At 43.3% G+C, this 19,748-nt stretch overlaps 1 protein-coding gene across 1 annotated transcript in view; it reads left to right on the forward strand.

Moving 5' to 3' along the window:
* Nucleotides 1-19,748, forward strand: part of SLC36A4 (solute carrier family 36 member 4) — a 389,091-nt gene that overhangs the window by 62,099 nt on the left and 307,244 nt on the right. The window contains exons 3-4 of the mRNA XM_077484990.1: nucleotides 8,984-9,074; nucleotides 10,814-10,902. Of these exons, the coding sequence (XP_077341116.1) occupies nucleotides 8,984-9,074; nucleotides 10,814-10,902 (180 nt within the window). The remainder of the gene's footprint in view (nucleotides 1-8,983; nucleotides 9,075-10,813; nucleotides 10,903-19,748) is intronic.

Genomic DNA, 19,748 nt, shown 5'->3' on the forward strand with positions numbered 1-19,748 from the left:
GGTCCTATAGGTATGGCACATAGATAGTTACATACATTGGTCCAAGCTGTACCAACATAACTATGTAAAAATTACCATACCTAAAATTCAGCTTTAAAACCATCAGAATCCAACTTTATTTTGCTTTGTTTGTTGACTCCAGTATGTTACACCAAAATCTCCCAATTTTTGCCCAAATTTTCAGGGATATCATTTCACTCATCCCTATTTATGACATATTGAAAATAACTTTTCTTTCTTTGGACTCTTCCATAAGTGGCATTTGCCCGCTTTGTTTTGCTGTGGATGACTGAAGACCTAATTAAATATATTTTTCCTTTACAAACTTCGCTAATAAGGGACAACAGTGTCCCTTGTATGTCACTCAGAGGACAAATGGTACATGTCTCAAAGAGCTTTGCTTCAAATTAGAAGGGCACCATGCTTCGACAGAGGTTAATGTACACAGCATTCACGTATGGACAGCTTCATTACTCAATTATTTCTTGCTAAGTATCGCTTGGCATGTTAAGCATACTATCCCATGTTCTACACAGTGAGGGGGGAATGGAAAGCGGTTTCATCACCAGATAAGCTCTTTTAATGTAAACGTGGATTGTTTTCTGTAGGAAATCTTTCATTGTATGTTTGTCCTTGGATAGTAATTTTCTTAGGAGTGAAAATGTCACAGATGTGACTGGAATGTGGAAAAAATGTGTCCTGTAAAGCGGGGAGCCTAGAATATGGACAGCATAGTGGTTGCACATCTATTCTTTCTTTTTTTTTGAGCTAGACCGTGAGGTTGGTGACGGGTGGTAGTTCTTTCATTAAATATAAGAAGAACCAGTCAGGAGAAGCAGTTGTAAGAGTCTAAGAAACGCATTTAAGCGTTTTTCGAATTTATTTATGCTCCCCACTGACACCACCAGCTGTGGCAGGGAGTTGCACATCTTTACAGCTCTAAGCCCTTGTACACACGGTCGGACATTCCGACAACAAAATCCGACGGATTTTGTCCAAAACTGGTGTTGCATACACGCGGTCGGACAAAGTTGTCGGAAAATCCAATTGTTCATAACATGATGACATAATTTAGTTACGACGGGACTACGTTCAGGCTAGTAGCCAATAGCTTTGGTCTAGGAATTTGATCTGAGCATGCGTGGCAATATGTCCGATCGGAATTCTCTACAAACGATCAGACAAAGTCCGATCGGATCATGCTGTCGGAAATTTTTTATATCCAGCTCTCAAACTTTGTTGGTCGGACATTCCGACGGAAAAAGTTCCGATGGAGCCCACACACGGTCGGATTATCCGACAACGCGGTCCGATCGGACATTTTCCGTCGGAATGTCCGACCGTGTGTACAAGGGCTAACAGCCAAGAACCCCTTACACAGTTTAGGATTGAACTGCTTCTTGTCCAACTTCATTGTGTGGACTAGAGGTTAAATAGTTTTCTCCCAATGATACAGTTCCCAATTAAAGATTTTTATATTACGATCATATCCCCTCTTCTTCTCCAGGGTGAATAAGTTTAAGTTATATAATCTAACATAACAAAAGGAAAAAGCCACATACATGCATAATACTGTAAATAAAATTAAATATAAACGCCTATGAGTGATTAATTGATTGCAATAGTAGTGAAAAAAAAGTTGATCTACCCCTCTAATAAATCAAACATACCATCATTTATAAAAAGAATTATAACAAGTGTTAATAATGAAATTCGAAAAATCCCAGTGAAGTGATAAAGTCCAAGAAATGAAAAATAGTTCAGTGAAAACTTAATACCTAAATTTCATAAGAATTCATGGAAAAATAAAAAATATTAGATTAATAGTGGCAATAAAAATTAAGGATCGTGGCCACGACAACACAAACTATGCGCTTACCAAAAGGCATGCGATTTCATGCCCATAGTTAATCTCCACAGCACCTCCTCAGACCACGATCACAGCAGGCTCCCTTATTGAATGAAACAGGCCGGGACCGTCAACCGCAGCTCATGAACTAGAAAGGCAGTACTCAGGATTCCAGGGAAATGGAAAGAAGACTCACCATAACATAATTCCGTATAACAAATTTAATAAAAGTAAAGAAATACACTTACATAGAAAGCAGTAAATACGTCCATAAAAAAATGCCGGCCGGCATGCAATTGCCTCTCCAACCTACGCTGTATCGCGATGACGTCAGCACGTCTGCCACCCGACGTACGTTTCGTTTGTCATAACCGAGGTCCTCCAGCTCCCCTATTAGCTTTGTTGCCCTTTTCTGAACCCTCTCCAGTTCAAGGACATCCTTCCTGAATATTGGTGACCAAAACTGGATGGCATAATCAATTGTTACATAAGTGCTTGTGGGCAGAGGTGTGTATGTTGATATTCACTTGTATTCTTTTCTTGCATGTGAGTTTAACTGTATGTTTTTGAACCTTTTTAAATAAATAATAGTTGCATACTACACTATGATGGCTATCCATATATCTTTATGAGAAATAATCGAGCAAAAGGCATTAATACACTGCTTGGAAAGGCTGCTGGTGGATCCATCACATAACGGAGTGGTTATCCTAAATGAACCAAAGGCGCATATTCTGGTTTATCTGGTGAGTGGCCATTACACTAGGTGGTGGTGAAGTCACGTCTAAAGCCCCATACGCCCTATCAGATTTTCTGCTGATTTTTTTTCCTTCAGATTTACCAAAACCATGTAGTAGAAGGGCCTGCCTGATTGCATACAGATTGAAACTCCTAAGGTTTGACCTCATATTATATGGTTTTGATAAATCTGAAGGAAAAAATCATCAGAAAATCTGAGCCCTTGTACACGCGGTCGGACATTCCGACAACCAAATCCGTCTGATTTTTTCCGACGGATTTTGTCCAAAACTGTTGCATACACGCGGTCGGACAAAGTTGTCGGAAAATACGATTGTACATAACGTGATGACGTTATTTCGTTACGACCGGACTACGTTCAGGCTAGTAGCCAATAGCTTTGGTCTAGGAATTTGATCTGAGCATGCGTGGCACTTTGTCCGTCGGAGTAGGCTACACATGATCGGAGTATGTCCGATCGGAGCATTTTGTCGGAAAATTTTACGGACAAGTTGGAAAACTTGGTCCGTCAGGTACTCCGATGGAAACAGTCCGATGGAGACCACACACATGTTTCGTGTGTGGTGGAATTTCCCCAAGGTGTCCTGGTCTTGGATAAGAGTTTTTAATCTCATACGCTGGATCACGGACATTAACCTTACTAGAGCCCCAGAAACAGAAACAGAACTTTGATATTCCGAAATTACCTAAACAGCTCATACTATATATGCTTCTGACAATCGCAATACCGCGTGGTTGGAAGATATCTGTGGTGCACTTGGATTAAGTTAAACATGAATAAATATGAATTATGGTAAATATTAAACTCACCTGTTCCCTCCATAATAATATCACTAAAATCCACACAACCTGGGACCCCTGGATTAAGTACATCTCTCCTGTAAACTAGAGTGGATGGACCTCCTTATCTCTTCGGCTACCGGGGCACCCTCTCTTCCTTTTTCTTTTCTTTCCTCTTTTTCTAACCTCTCCTTTTTTCTGTTTTATACCTTGCACATGCTATATGATGGGTGCTTTAACTAATGTGATGATGTGTATGACTTGCTCACATCGTGCGCTTTATAGGAAGAACAATAGCCACTGACAACTACGTAATGCACCCTTCTCTACTCATAGGTGATGTTCACTTTTGTTCGATTATGTTCTTTGTTCTCTGGAGAACAAAGTAAATGCTGTAACTGCAACATTTATGAAACATATGCTGTGTACTGTTGAAAAGCTCTATTAAACAGATTGAAATATAAGACCCTGTATACAGCACATTGATGTAAGTGTTTTTAACTGTGTTAATAAAGCCTTCAAACCAGATTTTACACTATTGGGAGCGTGTTGCTCGTCTCTTTATAATTTCCCTTTATACTGGGCTTCCTGGAGGAGAATTGGAGATTTGAGCTGCAAAGTTTAATTTTGCCTCTACACTTAAAGTGTTATCAACCCAAGTACAGTCTGACGTCTTATGTGAGAGTCACATCCTCTGTGTGTTACGTGATGGAGGACACGGGTGTTACACATGTGAAGAATCATATGAAATCACGCTGCATCACTTGGTTCTATTAATCGCAGACTGCAGTTTTTATATCATGGATTTTCATATTATGGAATTTCACTGTGTGTTTAGATATTTCAGATATACTGTGTGTGATAGTGATTTCAGATATTAAGATTACATGTTTTCATTTTAAATATATGTACACGCATACATACATACACACTAGAGCTGCACGATTCTGTCTTAAATGAGAATCGCGATTGTTTTGCTTAGAAGATAGATCGCGATTCTCGCAGCATTTTCGTTTTTTTTTTTAATTCATTGAAGTGTATTTTTTCCCCAAAAATTGCGTTTTGAAAGACCGCTGGGCAAATACAGTGTGACATAAAATATTGCAGCAATTGCCATTTTATTCCCTAGGGTCTCTGCTAAAATATATATAATGTTTGGGGGTTCCAAGTAATTTTCTAGCAAAAAAAATATTGATTTCAACTTAACAAGTGTCAGAAAAAGATTTAGACTTTAAGTGGTTAAACTTCTTGCATTTACAGGTTGTTGAAAACGTGGCAGACTGTAGGATTTTTTCTTTACAAACAGAAGTGTATCTCTTTGATCTAAGAAGGAAGCTTAGTTACAATGTTTCATATTTAAAAACTTTGCAGACTGCCCTGATGTTTTCTTTTGACAGCTGAGTGAGCAAAAAGTCTCTCCGCGGCAAACTCTGCAACAGAGATAGTCAGGGGGTTGAATCGAGATCACGATTTTTTAACAATTGTACAGCTCTAATACACACACACACACACACACACACACACACACACAATTTTTTTTTATTTGGTGAGTAGCGCAGCATTTATGTGATGTAATACCATTTTGATCTGACACTCTCTGGGTTGAAGGTACAACTGTCAGATAATGTTAGGCCGCGTACACACGCGCGGACTGTTCGCCCAACTTTGTCCGTCCAACAGTTTCGGCAAACAGTCCGCTCAAACTTAGCATGGACGGACATGGCCACACACGACGGACGAACAGTTTGCGGAAACCGTGCGCGATGACGTGAACGGCACGTACGACGGGACGAAAAATACGACGTCCTATACACTGCAATGCAACCTTCCGACGTGGAAATCCTTTCTGAGCATGCGCGAGACTTAGTTGGCCGAACAAGCCTACACACGAGCGAACAGTCCGCTGAAACCTTGTTTCAGCGGACAGTTTTTCGGAATTTCCATAAGACCTTGTTCGTCCAACTGTCCGCTGAAACTGTCCGCTGAAGCCCCACACACGAGCGGACTGTCCGCCCAAACACTGTTCAGCGGACAAGGTTGGGCGAACAGTCCGCGCGTGTGTACGCGGCCTTAGTCTTTTTTTTTTTATGTTATCCTTATAGTAATTTTGTTTTGTTTTCAATCTCTTTTTATTTTTCTATTTAATACAAATATATATTCACAACTTTCTAGATTATTTCAGAGTGATCTGTTATAGCTATGTATTAAAACAATCTCAAAGATTCATTATGATACATGGGATCATCTATATTATCTTCCTACCGTTCATTCTCAACATCCACATCTCCGCTCCTCTCCCAAAAAAAAAAAGCCCAACCTCCCCCCTTCCCACAAAATATACATTAGGGTGATTCATTCCTATATACAGTGGTGTGAAAAAGTGTTTGCCCCCTTCCTCATTTCCTGTTCCTTTGCATGTTTGTCACACTTAAGTGTTTCGGAACATCAAACCAATTTAAACAATAGTCAAGGACAACACAAGTAAACACAAAATGCAATTTGTAAATAAAGGGGTTTATTATTAAAGGTGAAAAAAAATCCAAACCATCATGGCCCTGTGTGAAAAAGTGATTGCCCCCTAAACCTAATAACTGGTTGGGCCACCCTTAGCAGCAACAACTGCAACCAAGCGTTTGCGATAACGTGCAATGAGGCTTTTACAGCGTCCTGGAGGAATTTTGGCCCACTCATCTTTGCAGAATTGTCCTAATTCAGTTACATTAGAGGGTTTTCGAGCATGAACGGCCTTTTTAAGGTCATACCACAACATCTCAATAGGATTCAGGTCAGGACTTTGGCTAGGCCACTCCAAAGTCTTCATTTTGTTTTTCTTCAGCCATTCGGTGGTGGACTTGCTGGTGTGTTTAGGATCATTGTCCTGCTGCAGAACCCAAGTTCGTTTCAGCTTGAGTACACGAACAGATGGTCGGACATTCTCCTTCAGGATCTCTTGGTAGACAGCAGAATTCATAGTTCCTTTTATCACGGCAAGTCTTCCAGGTCCTGAAGCAGCAAAACAGCCCCAGACCATCACACTACCACCACCATATTTTACTGTTGGTATAATGTTCTTTTTATGAAATGCAGTGTTCCTTCTACGCCAGATATACTTGGACACACACCTTCCAAAGAGTTCCACTTTTGTCTCATCGGTCCACAGAATGTTGTCCCAAAAGTCTTGGGGATCATCAAGATGTGTTGTGGAGAAATTGAGACGAGCTTTGATGTTCTTTTTGCTCAGCAGTGGTTTTCTCCTTGGAACTCTGCCATGCAGGCCATTTTTGCCCAGTCTTTTCCTGATGGTGGAGGCATGAACGCTGACCTTAACTGAGGCAAGTGAGGCCTGCAGTTCCTTGGACGTTGTTGTGGGGTCTTTTGTGACCTCTTGGATGAGTCGTCGCTGCGCTCTTGGGATAATTTTGGGCGGCCGGCCACTCCTGGGAAAGTTCACCACTGTTCCATGTCTTCGCCATTTGTGGATAATGGCTCTCACTGTGGTTCGCTGGATTCCCAAAGCTTTGGAAATGGCTTTATAACCCTTTCCAGACCGATAGATCTCAATTACTTTCTTTCTCAATTGTTCCTGAATTTCTTTGGGTCTCGGCATGATGTGTAGCTTTTAAGGATCTTCTGGTGGACCTTACTGTGTCAAGCAGCTCCTATTTAAGTGATGCCTTGATTGTGAACAGGTGTGGCAATAATCAGGCCTGGGTGTGGGTGTGGCCTGGGTGTGGCTAGAGAAATTGAACTCAGGTGTGGACAACCATAGTATGTTTTAATCACTTTTTCACACAGGGCCATGATGGTTTAGATTTTTTTTCACCTTTAATAATAAACACCTTCATTTACAAATTGCATTTTGTGTTTACTTGTGTTGTCCTTGACTATTGTTTAAATTGGTTTGATGTTCCGAAACACTTAAGTGTGACAAACATGCAAAGGAACAGGAAATGAGGAAGGGGGCAAACACTTTTTCACACCACTGTAGGTACTGGAATACACATGCCGAGGATCTAAACTCTTCCCATTTTTCCCATATTTGAGTTTTTGGTACTCATTTTCTCTTCAGTCATTATCATTGTCTCTATTTGCTGTATTTCACTCATTTCACCCATTCTGCTATTGTGGGACTATTTGCTCGCCGCCACTTTCGAGATATTATTGTCTTGGCTGCTTTTATCATATGGTGGAGGATAGCTGTCTTGACTGTTTTTCTAGTTCTTGGAATAATATTCAATATTGAAATATTTACACTTGATTGTACCTCAAGACCTGATATCTTCCGATAGATTTTTTAAAATATTGTCCCAGAACTCTTTCACCATAGGACAGTTATTCCATACGTGTCATAGTTCCCCTTTCCTTAAGGCATCTCCAACGTATTTCTGACTTATCTCCCTTTTATGTTATGTAATTCCACTGGGGTCCTATACCATCTCATAATCATTTTATATTTCCTTTCTTGATTTCTTATAGCTATTGATGTTTTATGTGCCATGGAAAATGCCCTATTCCATTCTACCAGTGGGATCAAGCTCCCCATTTTCCCCCACTTTTTCATATATATTAGCTCATTAAGAGATTCCGTAGGAAGTAGGAGCTTATATATATATATATATATATATATATATATATATATAGTTGATAGATTATGAGTTGGTCTTTGGTCCTTTATTAATAATTGTTCAAAAGTATTTTTGTTTTGTGACATTTTGGAGCGTCTCTAACATTTGGACGGGCTAGGTCCAACGGAATGAATCCATCGGATGTTACGATTGTGTGTGGACTCCAGCAGATTTTTTTTGCCCCCAAAAGTCAGATGGACCTAGAAATAAAGCATGTTTCAAATCTTTCCCACGGACTCGAGTCAGGTCGAAAAATCAGTTTGTCTGTATGCTAGTCTGACGGATGAAAACCGACGCTAGGGCAGCTATTGGCTACTGGCTATGAACTTCCTTATTCTAGTCCGGTCGTACGTCACCGTGTTCGAATCCATCTGACTTTAGTGTGCTTGTGTGTGTCCAAGTGCGTTCGTTCGGAAAGTCTGTCGGAACTCCACGGAAAGTCTGTCGAGAAGACCGTTGGACCTAGTCCGTAGAAAAGTCCGGTCGTGTGTACGCGGAATTAGAATCACTGAGCTCAAGCAAAAGACAAAAAAAAGTGCATTTGAAAAACCACTGTGACATAAAAAATAAAAAAAACCATAATTTTTTTTTTTTGTTCTATAGGGCCTCTGCTTTAAAACAAATATATATAATGTTTGGGGTTTTTAATAATTTTTTTAGCAGAAAAAAAAATACAAATTATTACATGTAAACAAAAGTAATAAAAAGGCCTGGAGCTGAAGTGGTTAATAGAAGTGGGTTAGAAATAATTGAAATACAATGCGGAAATGAATAAATGATTTTACATTTTGATTATTGATATGCTTTAAACTACAGCCAGTTCCATGAACTGTGCTTGGGTTTCTGTGCCCCATGATGGTGCAGTGCTGCCGGTTTAGGTGACTTGACTCCAATCTCATAGACATTAGCCTTAGTGAAGAAACCTGTTGAGTGGATGTTTTGATTAATAGCCATGTCTTTGTCTCTCCAGGTTTGTACAGACGTTGATTCATGTATTGAAAGGGAACATAGGGACAGGCCTCCTTGGTCTTCCTCTGGCCATAAAGAATGCTGGCATCCTGGTAAGTCTTCCTGGCCACAGAATGATGAATGTACACGCTGTGCGAATGGAAATCCCATTACATTACAGTCGTTTCATGTGTGTCTTCCAGTATATATCTCATCTGTCACCACTAGCTTGTTTCTAGATCCTCATAAATGTTCCCATCATTTTTACTACCTACCACAAGACACACGTAGTCCGTTCAGTTGATACCTCTTTATTACGTTTATAACCTGGCCTGCTGCCACCAGTTATTAAGGTGAGGTTCACACCAATATGACTACAGCTCCAGCAGACGTTTCAGTGCATATTTATTTTTATTTTTTTCCCTTAACCACGTCAGCCTCGGAAGGTTTATCCCTCTTCATAACCAGGCCATTTTTTTTGTGATATGGCACTACGTTACTTTAACCACTTCAGCACCAGAAGAATTTGCCCCCTTAATGACCATGCCATTTTTTTTTTGCGATACGACACTGCGTCACTTTAACTGACAATTGCGCGGTCATGCGACATTGTACCCAAACAAAATTGATGTCCTTTTTTTTTCCCCCACAATTCGAGATTTCCTTTGGTGGTATTTGATCAACTCTGCGTTTTTTTTTTTTTTTTTTTTTTTTTTTTTAGTTTTTTTTTTTAGCTATAAACAAAAAAAGAGTGATCGTTTTGAAAAATCTTTTTTTTTTTTTTTTACTTTCTGCTCTAATACAAATCCCCCCCCCCCCCCCCAAAAAAAAATAAAAAAAAACGAAATGTATTCATCAGTTTAGGCCAATATGTATTCTTCTACGTATTTGGTTTGCACAAAAAAATATTGCGTCTACAAACTATGGGATAGATTTAGGGACTTTTATTATTATTTTTTATTGTTTTTACTGGTAATGGTGGTTATCGGCGATTTTTAACACGACTGCGACATTGCGGCGGACAAATCTCTTCAGCAATAAAATGCACCTACCTGCCTGCTTGCTGTGTTCTCTGGTTTGTAAACTGAGCTGCGCATGCACAGCTTAGCTTACATACCTGACACGGTACCTGTGTTGCCAGAATTACCGACTTCTGTGCACTTGTAGGAGCGCCGTCATCCCGCATGTGTAGGAGCGATGTCATCCCGCGCCAGTTAATGAAGACACCCAAAGACCAGCAAGCAGCGATGGATGATAGCAAGGGATGGGGATCAAAGAAGAGAAGGTATGTTTCGATCTGCCTAAAGGTGCTGGGACTCAAGTAATTATGAATTTAGTGTAGTACAGGTAGAGCGGACAGGAAGGTGGACACTCTGGATTTCAACTGCCATTTTTGTACTTACCACTTTTTTGAGGCGACTAAAAATAAATAAATAAAAAAACTAGATGAAATGTGATGTATTGGAGAAATTAACTAATGTGTTTTTTTTGCCCAGACATACACATTAGCCCCTTTCTGCTGGCAGTAATCGGGGTCCTGATCATGTGATCACCGTCATTGGTTGTCACAGTGATCACGTCATCTGGAGTGCATCTTGTTGGTTCCTGATTGCGCTCAGTGACAGCTTGGTCACAGTACTGGGGTTGCATGATTGAGCGCTTCTCCCAGCACAAAACAGGAATGCCGGCTGTACAGATTTATGTGCTAGCATGGCATTAAAACCTGTCACATATTTTTGTACAGCTTGTGGGAAGGGGGTTATCTCTATACATAGTAATTGTATTGCTAAAAAAATATTATTTTCCATATAGAGAGAGCTTCCCTTTCCTTTTTTCTATTTGTCTTTTACAGTTGGGGCCAGTGAGCCTTTTGTTTTTTGGAATCATCTCAATTCACTGTATGAATGTACTGGTACGTTGCAGCCACTTTTTATGTCAAAGGTAAGATTTTCAACTACTAAGAGCCATACCTTTAAAAAAAAAAAAAAAACACGATATATTATGTTTCATTTATTCCTGAGGTTAGAATAGAAGACTACATTTTTTTTCTTGTTTTTAACAGTGATATTTGCCTCTGATTGTATAATTCAACAACCTTTGGGGCTCATTCACACCATCTGCAGAGACATGTCCTTTTCTGCAGCAGAAAATCGCAGGTCTCTGCAAGAAGATTATGCAGCATGTCTGCCGTTTCCCTGACAGCTCCACACTGGAACGCAGGCAAAATGGACAGCACTGCTCTGCATGCCTCCCATGTGACAGGAAGTGGGAGGGAATGCAGAGTCTACAGCCCGCCTTTTCCTCTTCATGTTGGATGCCCGCAGGAAGTTAGGGTAGGTGTGTGGTGTTTAAAGGGCACTGTCAGCAAGGGAACAGAATGGCGGGGACACAGATGGGGGCAGAGATGGGGATTGGTATGTGAAGAGGGGGAGACAAATGCTGGTATGTAAAGACGGGGACACAGATACTTATGTGAAGAGGGGCACAAAGATGAGGACATAGATACTGTTATGTGAAGAGGGGGACACAGATACTGGTATGTGAAGAGGGGGACATGGATACTGTTATGTGAAGAGGGGGGCAAAGATGAGGACACAGATGCTGGTATATGAAGAGGGGGGCAAAGAGGGGAACACAGATACTGGTATGTGAATAGAGGGACAACGATGGGGACACAGATGCTGGAATGTAAAGAGGGGGACAAATATGGGGCAGAGATGCTGGTATGTAAAGAGGGGGACAAATATGGGGGGGCACATGGGGACACAGATACTGGTATGTAAATATGGAGACAAAGATGGGGTACAGATGCTGGTATGAGTGTCATGTCAGTCTGTGCATAAGACACACATGAAATCTGATGTCCATGTGCATGAAAGCTGAGGTAAACTGATGTCTCTGCAAGTGAAATCTGGTTTCCCATTGGTTTCATGCACGTATGGTATGAAAGAGACCTTAGGGCCTGTGTGGACAGGCTTTGGCCTTGTGACAATGGCATCGGCTTGACATCAGTCTGACATCAGGATCCTTGTGATATTATTCAGATGCCTATGGCCTTCAGTTACCCTACGTTTCATCTGCTTCAAGGGGTCTTTGCTTTCTCATAGACTTATTGAAATGGAAATGTCATCTGATGCATATGAAGCCCATCGACACAGGCTGTTATCTCTCAGTGCCTCCAGTGATTATTTGTTGTCTTTAAAGTAAATGTATTCTTTAAGGGGGTGTGACTGTGCTAGGCCCTGCCACTGTGCGAGCATAGACCGAAGACACACAGCATTCGCAAAGATACAGCTCGAGAGGCATTGGATTATTGTGTCTGAGTGCAGAAGACTGGGGTTTCAGTTTTCTCTGGGTTTTGTAATTGCAGATTAGGGTCTGGAGCTTGGAAACTTTGAAATGATTTGGGTAGGAAGAAATCTCGAATCCTGAGTCCATGTCTTACTGGAGACCTGCAGGCTGTGCGAATGTGCAGTTGTACACACTGGTTATAAGCAAGGACCTGACTATAGTGCAGGGCTACATCCAGGAGACAGTCACACTCCCATTATTGTTGCTCTACATAAAGATGGCCTGAGCTATAAGAAGATTGCCAAGACCCTGAAACTGAGTTGCAGCATGGTGGCCTCGCCATGGTTGACCAAAGAAGTTGAGTGCACATGCTTAGCGTCATATCCAGAGATTGTCTTTGGGAAATAGATGTATGAGTGCTGCCAGCATTGCTGCAGAGATTGAAGGGGTGGGGTGTGAGCCTGTCAGTGCTGACACGGCATATGCCGCACACTGCATCAAATTGGTCTGATTGTCCAATTTGGTCAAATTGTCGTCCCAGAAGGAAGCCTCTTCCAAAGATGATGCACAAGAAAGCCCGCAAACAGATTGCTGAAGACAAGCAGACTAAGGACATGGATTACTTGAACCATGTCCTGTGGTCTGATAAGACCAAGATAAATTTATATTGGTTCAGATGGTGTCAAGCGTGTGCAGTGGCAACCAGGTGAGGAGTACAAAGATAAGTTTGTCTTGCCTACAGTCAAGCATGATGGTGGGAGTGTCATGGTCTGGGGCTGCATGAGTGCTGCCGGCACTGGGAAGCCACAGTTCATTGAGTGAACCTTGAACGCCAACATGTTCTGTGGCATACTGAAGCAGAGCATGATCCCCCCCCTCCCCTTTGGAGACTGGACCACAGGGCTCTATTCCAATATAACGACCCCAAACACACCTCCAAGAAGACCATTGTCATGCTAAAGAAGCTGAGGGTAAAGGTGATGGATTGGCCAAGCATGTCTCCAGACCTAAAATCTATTGAGCATCTGTGGGGCATCCTCAAACGGAAGGTGGAGGAGCGCAAGGTCTCCAACATCCACCAGCTCTGTGATGTCGTCATGGAGGAGTGGAAGAGGACTCCAGTGGCAACCTGTGAAGCTCTGGTAAACTACAGGGGGGTTAAGGCAGTGCTGGAGAATAACGGTGGCCACATAAAATATTGACACTTTGAGCCCAATTTGGAAATTTTCACTTAGGGGTGTACTCACTTTTGTTGCCAGCAGTTTAGACATTAATAGCTGTGTGTTGAGTTATTTTGAGGGGACAGCAAATTTACACTGTTATACAAGCTGTGCACTCACTACTTTAGATTGTAGCAAAGTGTCATTTCTTCAGTGTTGTCACATGAAAAGATATAATAAAATATTTATAAAAATGTGATGGGTGTACTCACTTTTGTGATATACTGTACAAGTACATATACATACCCATACCCAAATGGGAAGAAAAGGGAGAGTGGGATGAAAATACCATTATTACAAAAATGTGGGGGGTGTACTCACTCTTTTTCATACATCAGTATCTCACAAAAATAGTTTTTTTTCATCGTACTTGCCTGTAAAATCCTTTTCTTTGAGTACATCATGGGACACAGAGTCAGGCTAATTTTCCTTACCTACTGGGTTATATTTCATCTCCAGGTGAATGGACACTGATAGACCAAAGGTCTTTAGACAGGAAGTGATCCCCTATATAACCCCTCCCACACAGGAAGCACTTCAGTTTATACCAGTGTCTGCATAGTGGATGGCATGGTTTGTTTGAGCTCTCGGAGCTCCAGGTCTCTAGTCCCACAAACTGTTCTTAAATGAATCAAGGGATTGACCGATCAAATCCATTTGACACAGGCTTTATATGCATAGATAAATGATACCCGAGCTTCGCAAAGAAGACTCAAGATCCTTCAAGGTTTTGCCTGTAATGCGGCCTCCGGGTGCTGGACCCTGCGAAGTGGAATCCTGGACACCACAGCGCTAAGGCATTCCTGCAGGGTGCTGTACAGGTCCAAGGGAGTAGACCCTAAACATGAAAAGTGTACCCAGTAATTGAAGGTCCTCAAGTGAAAGGAACTCACTGTGATGGGTGAAGTTTGGGCTCTTAGTTTTTAAGCTGCCCTGTGCCTGCACAGGTAAGTGAAACTCCTTTATTGTACAGCGTCCCAGTGATTGTAACAGTCAAGCTAGCTAGAAGCTGGACTCTTGTGTGCGGTGACCATACAGGGGGAGTTTTGGGCTAGCTGTGGGTGTTTGCAAAGTGTACTTTTTTTGCTTGTGTCTGGATGTTTTTTTACCTGTATGATGGCGCACAATGGTTCGCCATTTCGCTTTGGTTCACCAGGGCGCACTTGCGTTCGCAAGAGTGCCGCTATGCTCAACAGTTGTTGTTTGGAGCCCATGGTGCATGTGCATTCGCAAAAGCTCAGTAGGCCTTAGCAATCTTTTTGTTTGGTGGCCTTGGCGCACGCGGCTTTGCCGCACATGCACAGTAGCCTTTTATCTGGGCATATGAGGATTCGCGTCATTTGCAAATGCAGCCACGCCTGTTTGCTGGGACCACGCACGTGCGTGCACATACACAGAAAGTTCCTGCACACAGCCAGATTATTTAAGCTGTGTAGGCCAAGCAATGCGGTGCTTCCACAAGGCAGCTGTGGGACACAGAGCAGGCTCTGAACAGACACTTGCAGCAGTTAATTTTTCCCTTACCCGGGTCACGTGAGTCAACAAGTGTTGCTTGGCAGGCTAAAGGTGCTTAGCATGATTGTTACATAGGGGCTTGGCAAGCCCTATTAAAGGTTTTCCCTTTTGAGGTGTTTTAATACTACGCCCAAGTACTCTTTTTGTGGCTGGTAAATGTCTTCAAAAAAGAGGAGCGGGACTAACACTACAGGGAAGGGCTGATAGTAGTAGTTCCCGATGAACCTAGTCGTATCCCTAGTGTTGTATCCCCTGAAAAACCAGAGGCTTCCGGGCAATCTGAGCCGCTCCGCCTATCTGATATTGTGCCTACAGTCAATGCTGCTGCTTCACCCTTTATCACTAAGGATGAACTGTCCTCGGCCCTAATTGGGGTTAGAGCACAGGGTTGCTGGCATGATGGCCTCCATCCCTCAGGGTAGCAGGAAGCATGACAGATCCCCCTCCCCGGAGCCTTCTAGTCTGGAGCAGGAATGGGTTGAGGATGGGGAAGAGTTTAAAGCTCAGGACTCTGTGGAGGGCCCGGTAGATGAGTCTGCTTCCAAGCAATCTGGACAAGAAGATGATGACTGCCTCTCAGTCGCAGAGGCTTTTGATCCTGACTCTGACCAAAATGGTTTGTTCTGCCTTTAAGTTGCCTCTTGCAGAGGTGACCGAGCCCCCCTGGTCCTCTTTGGGATCCCTGAGGCATCTTCAGGCCATACAGGCTTCCCCCAATATAGCAGGTTTCTCGTTTTGCTCTCTCGTCTGTACATATGCACAGACTCTTTTGGCTTAAGAACTGGTCAGCCGAGCTTCCTTTTAAAAAGTTATTGGCAGGATTCCCTTTTCATGGGGAACATTTATTTGGTGATCATTTGGACAAAGATATCCAAAATATTTCCGGCGGGAAGAGTTCTGTACTTCCACTGAAGAAAAGCACCAGACATCCCTCGTTTAAAACCTCAGGGACTGCTTCGTCCAATGTCTCAGCGTCAAGGTGGTTCCTCCACCAACAGGGGCAAACCGCAGGGCCAGGACCAGAAGATTCCCTGGGTCTAAGATTCTTCTAAACCCAACACCAAGCCCACTTTTGAGGGGGCGCCCCCACTCCATCGAACAATAATTCAGGACGAGTGAGTCACCTCAATTATATCTCGCGGTTACAAGCTGGAGTTGCAGGGGGTTCCCCCCCAGAGGTTTTTAAAGCGGTTCTTCACCCTAAAGGGGAAGTTCTGCTAATCTGATCCCTCCCCCCCTCCGGTGCCACAATCGGCACCTTTCAGGGGGGAGGGGGTGCAGTTACCTGGATAATCCAGGTAACTGCACCCACTTCCGGCCAGACCCCCGCAAACGCCTCACCCCCCCGTTGTGTTCTGGGAAACACACAGTTCCCAGAGATACAGCGGGGGACCATAAGAGACGCGCAGCGCGACTCGCGCATGCGCAGTAGGGAATCGGGCAGTGAAGCCGTCATGCTTCACTTCCCGATTCCCTGACAGAGGATGGCGGCGGTGGCAGCAGCGAGACGAGCGATCGCTCGTCATCTGCCGCCGACATCGCTGGACCCTGGGACAGGTAAGTGTGATTTTATTAAAAGTCAGCAGCTGCAATATTAGTAGCTGCTGGCTTTTAATATTTTTTTTTTTTAGGTGCAGCTCCTCTTTAAGATCCAGCATTCCCACAGATCCTCCAAAACAAAATATTACACATGCCTATCTTTCAGCCTCATCAGTGGTTCCTACGTTTTTTAAAAGAGGACCATCCTTTTCAGTTCGTGGCTCTACCCTTCACGCTGGCTACAGCTCCCTGGGTGTTCACAAAGGTCCTAGCACCAGTACTGGGTCTTTTAAGGCCCCAAGGAATCCTAGTGCTCGGGTATCTGGATGACCTGCTACTCAGAGATCACCCATTATAGGCTCTAGAACAGAGCATAATATGCACAGTGCGGTATTTGAAAAGCTTAGGCTGGATCACGAATACCGAAATGTCAGCCTTGAAACCAGCTCAAAGTCTAAAGTATTATTCTTGCCACATGTAAGGATCTGTGCCCTGAAGGTTCAGGTGCGTCAGATAAGGGGCACTAGATAACCCTCCATTCGGCTCTGTATGAGTCTTCTAGGGAGGATCATATCTCTCGAGGCAGTGCCCTATGCCCAGTTTCATTCCAGGCCTTTACAACAAGACATCTTGTTGGCCTGGATTAGAAAAGGAAAAGCCTTGGATTATCCAATGTGCTTATCTCTTTGGGCATGCTTAAAGGGGTTGTAAAGCTTCACTTTTTTTTTTTTTTTTTTTTAAATAAACATGTCATACTTGCCTCCACTGTGCAGTCCTGTATCTGGTGCCCGTAAGCCACCAACTACAGGACTTGGTCCTGCCCCCCGACCCTTATGTCATTGGAGTTGATTGACAGCAGCACGAGCCAATGGCTACGCTGCTATCAATCTATCCAATGAAGAGCCTAGAAGACAGCCGACATCAAGCGCATTCTTGATGCGGGACTTTCGAGGGCTCAGGTTAGTAAACGGGTGGCTGGGTGGCCTGCAATCACCAAATGTTTTTTCCCCTTAGTGCATAGAAGGCATTAAGGTGAAAAAACATGAACCTTTATAACCCCTTTAAGCCTAAACTGGCGGTTGCAGGATCCTGTGAAAGGGAAAATCCTTTCTTCCGGTAACTTGGAGAGTACTGACTACAGATGCCAGTCTCTCAGGCTGGGGAGCGACCCTAGATCGGCTCACAGCTCAGGAGAAATGGTCAGGGACAGAACAGATTCTGTCCATCATCGTCCTGGAATTACAGGCAGTATGTCTGGCCCTGCGGTCCTGGATGGGGGAGCTTCAGGACTGCCCTATCGGGGCTTAGTTCCGACAATGCCACTGCAGTGGCCTATATAAACCACCAAAGCGGTACCAGTAGTCGTTCAGCTCTGAAGGAGGTGAACCAAATACTAGCCTGGGCAGAGGGACATGTGCCGATTTTATATCGGCAGTCCATATCCTGTGTCCATATCCTGAGTAGAGAACTGGAAGGCAGATTATTTCAGCCGCCAGCAGATCTCCCCAGGGGAATACTCCCTACACCCAGGTATGGCCAGAGGTTGACCTATTGGCATCCAGGTTCAACAACAAGCTACAGCAATTTGTGTCCCGAACAAGGGATCCTCTGGCAATCGGAACAGATGCTCTGATAGTATCATGGAGACAGCACTCCCTGGTTTATGCTTTTATTTCGATCCTTCTCCTTTCACATTTGTTGCACAGGATTTGGAAAGAGTGGGTTCCAGTCATTCTGGTGGCACCAGCCTGGCCCAGAAGGCCCTGGTTCCCAGAGATTGTAAGACTGACAATAGACGGGCCATGGACTCTTCCACAGCGCCCAATCTACTGTCTCAAGGTCCTATATTCCACCCCAATTTACTCTCTAAATTTGACGGCATGGCTATTGAAGCCAGGGTGTTAAAGGACCGTGGCATCCCGGGATCAGTAGTGTCTACCCTAGTGAATGCTAGAAAAGCTGTCACTAGGAAAATTTATCATAAGGTCTGGAAGACTTGTATTGCTTGGTGTGAAGCCAGAAAATGGCATCCTCAGAAATACATGATTGGGAGAAGTCTGTCTTTTCTACAGTTAGCTGTGGAAATCAAATTGGCTGTGAGTACAATCGGAGATCAAGTTTCGGTCCTATCAGTATTCTTCCAAAGGCCTTTAGCCTCCTATTCACTGATCCGAACCTTTATGCCAGGGGCAATTCACTTGCTTTCCCCCATTGGGTCACCTATGTGTCCTTTGGACTTGAACCTGGTGCTGTCTGTGTTACAGAAAAAACCATTTGAACCTATCAAGGAAATTCCATTTGACTTGCTGTCATGCAAGCTAGCCTTGTTGGCGGGCCTTTCATGCAGGGAACCATACTTGATCCTTGACCATGACAGGGTCGTGTTACGACCTGTTCTATCCTTTTTGCCAAAAGGGGTTTCGGCCTTTTCGTTTAAATCAGGACCTTATTTTGCCGCCTTTTTTTCCTCTCAGCCTTGCTTGGCGAAAGAGAGACGCTCCAGGTTTTTTTTTTTTTTGAAACAGCACAAGTTTATTGAACAACTCAGTTATAACAAGATATTACAGTAGGTACAAACATTAGCCTCTTCATAGGTGACGGACAGAAAAACAACGTACATTAAGGAAAATTCCTGACAATGATAATATATACGACAATATAGCTCACTCCACACACGTATGCAGATTTTCCACCCACCTATCCCATATTTTGTGGTATTTGGCTGGGCACCCACGATTTCTATACACCAGTTTAATCAAGGGTAACTTATTATTAATGCCCAGTACCCATTCCCGCATAGTAGGCATGGTTGGACGCATCCAGTATTTAGCCACAAGCTTTCGTGCGGTAAACAGCGTAGAGTACAAAAATGTAGCCAAGTATTGATCAACAGAGGTATCAGGAAATATACTAAGTAGGCAACTCTTAGGGTCAAGTTGAAGGGGTGAACCCATGTGGTCATGTAGAAACCTGACAATCTGCCCCCAATACTCCTGGACCAATGGGCATTGCCAGAGAAGATGGTAGAAAGTACTAGTCGTACAAGAGCAGCGGGGACACTTCGGGTTATAGTCAGGATGATACTTAGCTATCCGGATAGGGGTGAGATAGGACCTGTGTATCACATAGTACTGCGTCAGTCGGTCAGGTAGGCTAAGCGAAGCCTGTTTAACGTTCTCAAGGGCATCCTCCCATTCCTCACCGTCAAAGGGACCTGTGTCC

The sequence above is a fragment of the Lithobates pipiens genome, unplaced genomic scaffold, assembly GCF_037356315.1.
Source record: "Lithobates pipiens isolate NorthernLeopardFrog02 unplaced genomic scaffold, aLitPip1_a1.2 Scaffold_17, whole genome shotgun sequence".
Classification (NCBI taxonomy): Eukaryota; Metazoa; Chordata; class Amphibia; order Anura; family Ranidae; genus Lithobates; species Lithobates pipiens.